This window comes from Prinia subflava, chromosome 18 (genome assembly GCF_021018805.1).
Source record: "Prinia subflava isolate CZ2003 ecotype Zambia chromosome 18, Cam_Psub_1.2, whole genome shotgun sequence".
NCBI lineage: Eukaryota > Metazoa > Chordata > Aves > Passeriformes > Cisticolidae > Prinia > Prinia subflava.
Window position 1 is genome coordinate 11,212,230 of NC_086264.1, and position 9,537 is coordinate 11,221,766.

Sequence of the window (9,537 nt, forward strand, 5' to 3'; positions counted from 1 at the left end):
AGCGTTTCTGGTGATGGTGCAGCAGCCGTGCCAGCTCCCAGGGTTTGGGTTAGGGCAGGGTGGGGAGTGGGATGGGAGCTGCTGTCACCACCACCACCACAGTGAGTGCCTGAGCCAAGGCTGGCCATGGCAGAGGGAACCCTTCTTGCCTAGTGTGTAGGTGACCAGCAATGCCACCAAAAGTAGAGGTGAGGAGAAGGAGGGTTTGTACATCCTGCACACCCTTGTAGCTCTTCTTTGTAACCAAATTGCTCACAAAGAGATCTGTGCAAGCAGTGCATGGAAAAATATACATTTTTTTTTTCTTTTTTGCCACTCTTCTATTTTGCACTTGCGCAGGTTCATCTCAGGGGGGTTGAGGTTGAAACCCAAAAAGCATCAGAAGACACAGCATGGTGAGGGCTCTCAGCTTGGTCAGTGCTGCCCTTCAGTGCCAAAGAGCCAGGACCAGGCCTGGCTCTGGATATTGCCCTTCTGTTTCTGCAGCCCTGCCAGCTTTCCCATGTTGGTCACAGTGAGCAAGCCAAGACCCACTGCACACCCTCTTATCAATAACCAAGCTGGACGTGTGCCACACTAAGATCTGCGCTAATCATTGAGCAATTTTGCCTTCAGAACAGATATTTATAAACTGTGCTTTCTGTTTATCCAGCCAGGTGGAACATTTGATAGCTGTCTTTTACCACAAACACATTTTTAGCTGGAAATTACTCCCCCTGGTTATCTGCGGGTGCTGCCAGAGCTGACAAATGTCCCTGGGCAGGAGCTGATTGGCTCTGCGCACCCGGGGCCAACTTTAAATTTCAGCAAAGTGGGCACAGGCTCCATGGTCTGCCACTGGGACCTGCCTCCGACGGGAAAAGGTAATCTTCTTACCTAGCTTCCTGCCCTGTCTCTCCCTAGCCCTGCAGCTCTGCTGGCCCTGAGCAGGGATTCTCCTGCTTTCACTCTGGGCAAGCCACAGTGGGGATGGGGACATCCCGATCCTTGGCTGTGCTCAGCTCTTGAGCTTTGTACTGCTGATCCTCGTGCATGAATTTCCTTCTGGGGTTTCCTGTAGTAATGCTGGTATGGCTGAAGATAGTCTCTGGCAAGGGTGGTTGGGTGAAATGAGAATTATTAGCCAACGGAGCTATTGCCTCCGGCCATTTATCAGTGCTGTGAAAGCCTGCTGCTTTCTTAATTCTGATTTATGAATGTCTTAGTTTGCAGCAGCTTTGGAGGATCATTTATTGTGAATATCCACCCACATTTTGACAGAGGGAGTCAGGAAGTTTCAATAGTGGGTTTCAGGGCTCGGAGCTGCTGGCTGTGCCCTAAGCACATGGTGAGAGCACTGTCGTGGTTTTGAGGAATGCAGAGCAGCAGGACAATGCCAAGAGCCACTGCAAAACCTGGGAAAAGCTGGGATTGCTGGAAAACCCTGCTGCCATGGGAGCTTTGGGCTGCAGGGAGCATTTAGGTTGCTGCTAACCAGGATTATTGAGGACTACAAGTCTCATGCTTCACTTTGTGCCTCCAGGAGCAGCCCAAGATGCAAACGTCCCTCGTGTGCCTGTGCCTTTGCCTGCTCAGCACAGCCCTGGCCACACCTGTGAGTATGGCTTTTCCTGGTCCCCAGCACACTGCTGGAAGCAGAGATGTGCTATCCCGTGCATCCTGGCATGCTTTCAGCAGTGGGAAAACGTGGGTTGTAGTTGTGAACACCACCTCTGGTGCTTGGGGAGGGGGTTAGGGTGAACAGCAGAGGTGAACCCAGAAGGAAAAATATATATTAGCACTGAGGTTGGCAGAGCATGTCCCTTCATTTTAGGAATCAGGGGATTGCACAAGTGTCTGTCTGGGTGGCTGTACCTCTTTCCCTGGATTTCTGTAGATCTGGGATCTGCCCAGTGCTTTCGGCCTGCAAACAGCCTGAGCCATGCCATGGGAAGGGAGGTGTGGAAAGATGTTCATCTTACCTGTGTGGGGAGCAGTGGTCAGAGGGGTGCCCACAATTATTTTCCAGCTCTCCTGATTTGAAATTTTGAGAGGTTTAACTAAAAACAGGGCAAACTAGAGATGAATGTAATAGCAACCATTTTTGTCCTGCTTAACTATTGCTCAGTGCACCAAATCGCTAGAGGGAAAGTCTGCTCCTAGAAAAGTATTTTTTTTTTGTCAGGGTAAGGAGGAGGGAAATCCCATCTGCCCTGAGGGGTGGGCCCCTCCCATGTGGCTTTTACCCCCAGAGCAAGCTCTCACAGCCTGGTCTGTAGCAGGGCAGCCCAGGGGAAGGCAATAAATCAGCACAGATTTGCTTTTCAGATAGGGGCACAGAAGGGAGTTAATACTATGTGTGTAACCAGAGCTGTAATCGGGCCTTTGATACTGCTCACAATGAAACAACCTGGGAATATTCAATACTTTGGGATGTGTTTCTGCCCCTTCAGCTGGGCTGGGGATATTTAAGTGATTAATTTTGCTAAAATCAAATAAGACTCCCCTCCATGGGGCTGTCTCTCACTCTGGCACGCAGGGAATGCCTGAAATGGCTTTGTGGAGCTCACAAGATGCTCCCACCAGTAGGTCCTCCAACTCTGAGGGATGCACTAGCCAATACCCACCAAAAGATGCCAGGGAGAGCTGGAAGCCTGCAAGCATGTACAGAAATCTGGCCACGAGGACACAGAGGTTGCTGCTCAGTAGCTCAGTAAACACTGGGAAACTCCACCAGTTAACCAGCTCTGGACTCCCATCACAGGCAGATCCAAGCAGTAAGCTTCTTTTGTGAGCAATGGTACTGTATATTAAAAGTGCTCTGCAATAAAATCCTCTGCAGCAGTCTGCAGGAAAAGGCTATTTGCAGACCAATAATACCCCATGAAAGCTAGCATGCAATGCAATCATGCTGTAGCAAAATTCACAATACTTTTTGCACCCTGGAAATGGGATTTTGACCTTTCCTACTACTGCTGTCTTTATATCAGCACCCCAGGTAGTGCCTGGGAATTTACTGGCTTAGCAATGCAGTTTTCCCACCCTTCCCTGAACACTGGGCAGGGTGGGTGGCCAGCAGCTGCCCCCTGGATGCTGGGGCAGTGTTTGATGCCTGTGTTTTGCTGCCCACAGGTGCCACCACCGCTGCCTGGGAGAGCTGCTGGGAACTGTGTGGGACAGCACCGGGTATGTATCCCTCTGCCACCTCCTCAGTGGGCACTGGTGGGACCCTACTGCAGTGCCAGACACAGAAAGGGAAACTCCTGCCAATGGAATTAATAAGAAAATTGTGGGTTTCGGTTATTTTCTTCCCCACCAGATACTTCTGAAAGGCTGCAACGCCAAGCATGGCTTCTACATTTTCAAATATGTCTACTCATACTCAACGCGGAGGAACCAGACTAAGATAAAGGTGAGGAGGTGACCAGGGGACACTGTGGGACCCTGGCCTGGCTGCAGTGCCCCCAGCAGCCACTCGTCACCCTGACCTCTCCCTTGTGTGCCCTGCACAGAAAGAAGAGGCTGACCACCAGACTATCATCCCTGGCCACCGGCTGGACGAGGACAACACCAGGCAGGGGCCACCAGAGGCTGGGACAGCCCCAGAGCACAGTGACAACAGCAGCACTGAAGTAATCGAGTATGGGATTATCCTCAAGCCTCAAAACCACAGCAGCCCTGGCGTCAGCAGGGACGGTCCCAGTCCTCGCCCTGGCACTGGCACAAGAGCGGGTGGCAGTGGGGGTGGCACCGGTCCCACCCCATCCAGCTCAGAGGGCAGTGGTGACATGGATTTGGTGCTGGGAGGGGATGGTGGCACTCCCATCCTTCCTCAGGGTGAACGCCCCGGTGAGGCTGTGGTGGGGAACAGGTCCGGTGTCAGGAGTGAGGACAAGGATGACGGAGCCCCCAGGGTGGTTCCTGTGACCGCTTGGAGGGCTCCTGCTACCAGAGGGGCAGGGGACAAGGGCAGCAGGGAGGCCACTGTCTCAGGCCAAGGGCAGAAGGGTGTTAAGCAGGGTGCAGGGACAAGAGGTGTGGCTTCGTCCTCTGTCACTGAGAAGATGGAGGATGTCCAAGTGGATGCTGCAGGTGTGGATGAATTCGCTTACGTGCCCGATTCAGGCAGTGTCACCATCACCGGTGGGAGCCTGGGCAGCACAGACAGGGCCACCGGCTTCACCCAGGTCTCTCCAGACAAGGATGACGAGGTCAACATCTTCATTGGGAGGGCCAACATCCATGTAGGGGAGCAGGAAACCACCCAGCCTGGTGCCACAGCGGGTAGCGAGGACAATGGCATCCCCTCAGTGGCACCCAGCAGCCCTGCCCCCAGGCTGTACATCACTGCAGCACCCAGTGGTGGTGAGGACGATGGCATCCCTGCCCGCAGGCAGCCTGAAAGACTGGCCACCACAGCCACCCCAAGCCGTGGGGACAGCGTCACCAGCAGCCTCAGGGACAACCGTCTCACTGGAGAGGATGAGGAAGGTGCCACCAGAACTGGGGTTGAGAGACAACCGGTAACCCCAGGCCCCTGGAGAGTCACAAGTGGTGAAATTATCAGCCCCACAGTGGCCAGCATCCGTGGCAAAGATGATGATGAGGTGAGGGGAGAGGGGCAGAGGTCCAAGGGGAAGCCAGGCCATGTGGCTACCACAACCCCCCGCCAGTGGGTGGACATGGAGCCCGCTGTCACTGTCCCAGCCGAGGTGGCCAGCATCCTCCCCGCCACGACGGAGGGGCACCGCACCACCGCGGCGGTGACAGCGGTGACATCCAGCAGCCACAGGGCAGGCACGGAGCTGGGCAGAGGAGGCAGCGGGGAAATGGGGACAGCCACCTCCCGACCGCCCCGTGTGGAGGCACGGCCCGGGACAGGCACCAGGGTCCATCCGGGGGGAGCAGGGCTGGACAAGGCACCCAGGAAGGACAAAGCACCATACCCAAGTGCGAAACCCAGCAGCCAGGCATTGAGCGGGGCGCAGACAAGCGTGGGCGGCTATGACGGCGATGCCGGGGGCAGCTCCCATGGCACCAAAGCAGCGGCCAGCCCCGCTCCGCAGGCAGGGCAAGGCACGGCAGCAGGCGGGGGCCGGCAGCGGGGGGAGAGGCGAGGCGAACAGAGCCCCGGCCGCCTGCCCGGGCAGCAGGGCCGGAGGCTGGGGGCGCCGGGCACCATCGCCACGCTGGGCCGCAGCCGGCAGCTGGACCAGGTGAAACGCGCCGACGAGCTGCACGTCCGGGAGCGGGCCTTCTACAGCCTGGGCGGGCCGGGCCCGCACGGCCCCTACCCCGGCCTCGGCAGCGCCGACAGCAGCCAGTCCTCCGAGGGAGACCGGGGCAGCCACAGCGAGAGCGGGCAGACGGGACTGCAGCCCTCGGGGTGGGGATCGCCGGGGTACCCGCAGGGCCGCTGGGTGCAGGGGCCCCTCTGAGGGAGCCGCCATGCGCCCCTCAGGCTCCAGCGGTGGGGCCGGGGCCCACACGCCGCCTTTTCCCCGCTGCGGGCTCTGCCCTCGCCTGGGTGAATTGCTGGGGGGCACACGGTGCTTCAAGCCCAAGGAGCAGAAATTCACTGGTTCTTGCAATCTGCTGTTGATCTGGGGGAGGCTGCGCATGGCACCGCAGCGGGAATGCGCGGGTGTGCTGTGCCAGGCAGCCGGGGAGCAGCAGCCATGCTACACGGCATAGGGTAGCGGTGTTTGTGCACTGATGCGAAGCAAGTAAAGAAGCAGTGAGAAAACGCCTCTGTCCTCGCGGTTTCACTTCCAGCCTGCTGGAGAAATAAAGGCATTTCTGTACCTGAGGATCTGCTGTCTCTGGTGTTTGCAACGGGATTCGAGGCAGTTGCTCGGGGACAAGCAGCATGCTAGGGGTGGGCTGGTCCCTGGGCATAAGGGAATTTCTGGCCCCAGCACATCCCTGGCTCCTGTGGGACTGCAATTCAGCCAACAACCCCACACATGATATCCCTTGGGATATCAAACCCCACCAGATCCTGCCCAGGGCTTGCTAGGGAGGCCCACAGAGCATCCTCCCCCTTGGTTCATCCACCTCCCCCAGCAAGAAGTGCCCATCGTGCTCTCCTGATGTACATTTGCTGGCCACACTGTCCTTCCAGGAGCACCACAGCACTGTGGCTGTGCCTCCACCGTTCCTGTCGCTGGCCCCTGCACACAGGCCAGGCTGGGCTTCGACACGCCGGAGCCGTGCCGTCAGTGGTGCCCAAAGTTAATCACTGTTTATGCAATTGCAGGTTGCTTTTTCTGTCTGAGAAGCTGCTAAAACAGGCAGAGAGAACGGCACAGTGGGAGAGGTGTTAAGGCTTGAGGGAAGAGGTGCTGAGGCAATACTGAGGGGACTCAGTCCTGGTGCTGTGCCCATGCAGGGAGCAGGCAGGAGCAGCCACGATGTCAGTGAAGTACCCACAGAGTGCCTGCTTCCCTTCCCTCTGCTGTCCTGCATGCAAGGAAGTGGCAGATCCTGCTACGAATCACAGGATGGTTTGGGTTGGAAGGGACCATAAAGATCACTGAGTTCCAACTCACCTGACATGGGCCACCCTCTAGACCAGGTTGCTCAAAGCCCCATCCAACCTGTTCCAGGAGTGGAACATCCGTAGCTTCTTGCAGCAGATTGGTACTCAGGGATCATATGTGGATTATTCATGCTGGAACACCAGGACACCGTGTGTCTCACAGTTACCACCAGCTCTCAGGACTCTGCTTTGCAACTGCTCACACTCTCCAGCAGAAAAAAGTCAAAAATTTCATGTTCCCCCCATGCCCTCACCAGGGTATCAGGTCCTGGTGTCTCTGGGGAAGGTGCTCTATGCAGCTCGGTCCCAGTGCTGCAGGGACAGGGAGATTTAGGCAGCCTGAGGCAGGGATTTGCCTGCAGCTTGCCAGGCTCGGGGCAGCATGCAGAACGCCAAGGGCTCACGGACCTCCTGTGCTGGCCCGTCCGGCTCAGACTAAAGGTGCTGCAGGGCTGCTGCCAGTCTGGGCTGGGTGACTCACCCCGAGAATTGCCACGGCACATCACACCCCCAGATTTATGGACTGTGGGGATCTAGGGCTCGGATGAGTGCCTGGCACATGAAGAGGGTGGTTTTGGGGTCTCGCCGCTGGCAGGGTATGAACTAAGGAGTTTGCAGCCCCGGCGGAGCGCCCACACCTCTCCATCCTCAATCCCGACCGCACCCTTGTCCAAAGGATTAAGCAACATCCTTAAGCAAGGGCTGGGCACCATCTAGTGGAATGAAAAGCCTGTTGCTGGGAATGTTTTGTGCCTGTTGAATGGTGCCCAGCTCTGCCTGATGCTGGCGTGGGCACTGCTGCCGTCTTGTCCCACTGCTTCCCCCGAGGTGCCGGGGAGCTCTGCCTGAATGGCGTGGTTAGGTATAAAACTGATTAGTTCGGGTATAAATAGCATACATTTATTTTTGTGCTCTGACTCCCACTCTACATCTGAGAATACACAGTATTTTGGTGTGCTCACCCTGAGCCCCCTGCTCAGCACCACGATGTTGCCTGGCCCTGCTGTTTCAAAAATCACCTGCCAAATAGCACAGGTGGCCACTGAACACGAAAACTGCAAGTTTCCCTAGGAAAGGTTTTTCCAGAGTATTGGAGCAAAGCAAGGAGCTGATTTTCCTGATTTGGCAGGGTGACACTGCCCATCCCTCATGCTCAAATAGCCACAGCAAGCTGGGCTAGAAGTAGTCACCAGGTCTGGGAGGTGTTCTTCTGTGGCCTTTGGCTCTGCTGAGCTGTGTGTTTTTGAGGAAAGATTTAATTTAGACTTTTATTAAATATACATTTACATTATGTCCCTTGTGTTTTGGTTTTTTTAATCAAGGGCAGCAGTGATTTATCTACAAGTGTTTCTTTATGCTGGGACAGCAGAGGCTGTTGCTGAATTGATTTAGGGTCTTTCATCCCACCCTGTAAGTGTGTGAACCCGAGTGAAGAGTGATATGTACTGTCAGAGGGTGCAGAACAAAAACTAAATTGTCCCTAAAAACCCCAGTTACTCTTATGAATGCTAATTGTGGTCATGTGGCCAGGCAAGTACGGTTACACACTGCAGGTTCAGGCCAGCAAGGTTGCAAAGGACTGCTAAAATGCTTTTAAAAAGAAGTCTAAAAACCAATGATGTGCTTTGAGGAACCATTCAAACACAGTTTTGAACTGCCTGTTTTCAGCTACAGAGCTCAGTGCTGTATGGAGGGGGCAGGGGTGCCCATCACAAATAGCTCTTCTCAGATCTTTTATTGGCTGTGGGGTGGCAGCAGGCACTGCCCAGAGAGACAAGGGCTCCTTCCCCGCTGTAACATCATGGTTTTTCAGAAGAGGGCAAAAGCAGACAGCCAGAGGGAGCAGCTGGAAGCAGCACCTTTCAAAAGAGAAGGAGGGTGGCTATAGGACAATAAAAATTTTCCCCCTCACCTGCTGTAGTTTCTCAGTGAGATCCATCTTCATCCTGTGCCAAAGAGCAGGGACTGAGAGGGACTGAAATGTTGTGCACACCACCAGCAAACCCTTCCTCCCAGTGCTCAGCCTTCCTGCTCCTAAGATGGCAGGGCTGAGAAAAAGAGGAAAGTCATCTGCATCCATCTTGAAACACTCAATGCTTAGCCAAGTACCTAATAGCAACATTTGTATCACCAGAGAAATTATTTTAAGAAATGATCCTCCTCATGTAGAGTGTGAGCTGGAAATATCCATATGCTATCCACAGCACTGGATGAATTTCCACCGTCCTCCCCACACCCAAGAGCACCCGTGGCACCAGGGGTTGAGGAGCATCCCTGTATCCAGGAGGGCTGGGATGGGTTTGCTGCTGCTCCCAGGAGTCCCAGCCAAACCCTTTGAATGCAGGTCCAGTGGCAGACTGGCTAGAAGAAAAAAAAAATTTTAATTTCACTTTTCGTGCTGTGTTGCCTTTCATAGCAGGGCAAGGCTTCAAGGGGAAGGTGCTTTCCTCAGGAGGAGAGCAAATCTGCCAATCCTCTTGTGAAATGCTCAGCAGAGGAATAGTTGAAAACCTGAAAAATTCAAGACTTCAGAGACTTGAAATAAGAAACTAAATTGCTAGACTTTCACCAGTTTTGAAAAAACCCCAACTAAACACCAAAAATCTCTTCGTTTAATTCTAATTTCTATTTACTAGGGATTAAAGTTAAAACAGTCTCATGAGAGTTTTCAGCCACAGACTGAAAAACCATGACAGAGAGGAGAAGCTGTGGAAGCCAGGCTGGTCAGGGTCCTGCACACCCTGGTGCAGTGGATGCTGTCCCTGCCCGTGGCAGGAGATCAGAACCAGGTGACATCCCAAGGTCCCTTCCACGCCAGGGCATTCAGGGACACCAGGAAGAGGCAAGGAGGGCTTCTGCCACCGTTGATGGAATGTTACCAAAGCCAAACTGCTGCCACGAGGATTCCATCCCTGGTTACCCGGGGTCTGTTGGGTCTGTTGATGGATCCTCTGCTGGGAAGCAGACGCGAGGTGTCCGTCTCCTCTGTGCATGTCCATCTCCTCCATCCCCGCTGG

At 54.7% G+C, this 9,537-nt stretch overlaps 1 protein-coding gene across 2 annotated transcripts; it reads left to right on the forward strand.

Annotated features, from left to right (window-relative positions):
• Positions 1 to 786: 786 nt before the first annotated feature.
• MEPE (matrix extracellular phosphoglycoprotein) lies at positions 787 to 5,788 on the forward strand. Of its 2 annotated transcripts, none has more exons than XM_063414986.1 (5): positions 787 to 863; positions 1,523 to 1,594; positions 3,112 to 3,165; positions 3,299 to 3,391; positions 3,492 to 5,788. In XM_063414986.1, the coding sequence occupies exons 2-5, from the start codon at positions 1,535 to 1,537 to the stop codon at positions 5,415 to 5,417; spliced, it is 2,133 nt and encodes a 710-aa protein (XP_063271056.1). In that variant the 5' UTR covers positions 787 to 863; positions 1,523 to 1,534; the 3' UTR covers positions 5,418 to 5,788. The 2 variants fall into 2 exon arrangements, with proteins under 2 accessions (XP_063271056.1, XP_063271055.1); XM_063414985.1 differs by having other exon boundaries at positions 812 to 860; positions 1,521 to 1,594.
• The last annotated feature ends 3,749 nt before the right edge of the window (positions 5,789 to 9,537 follow it).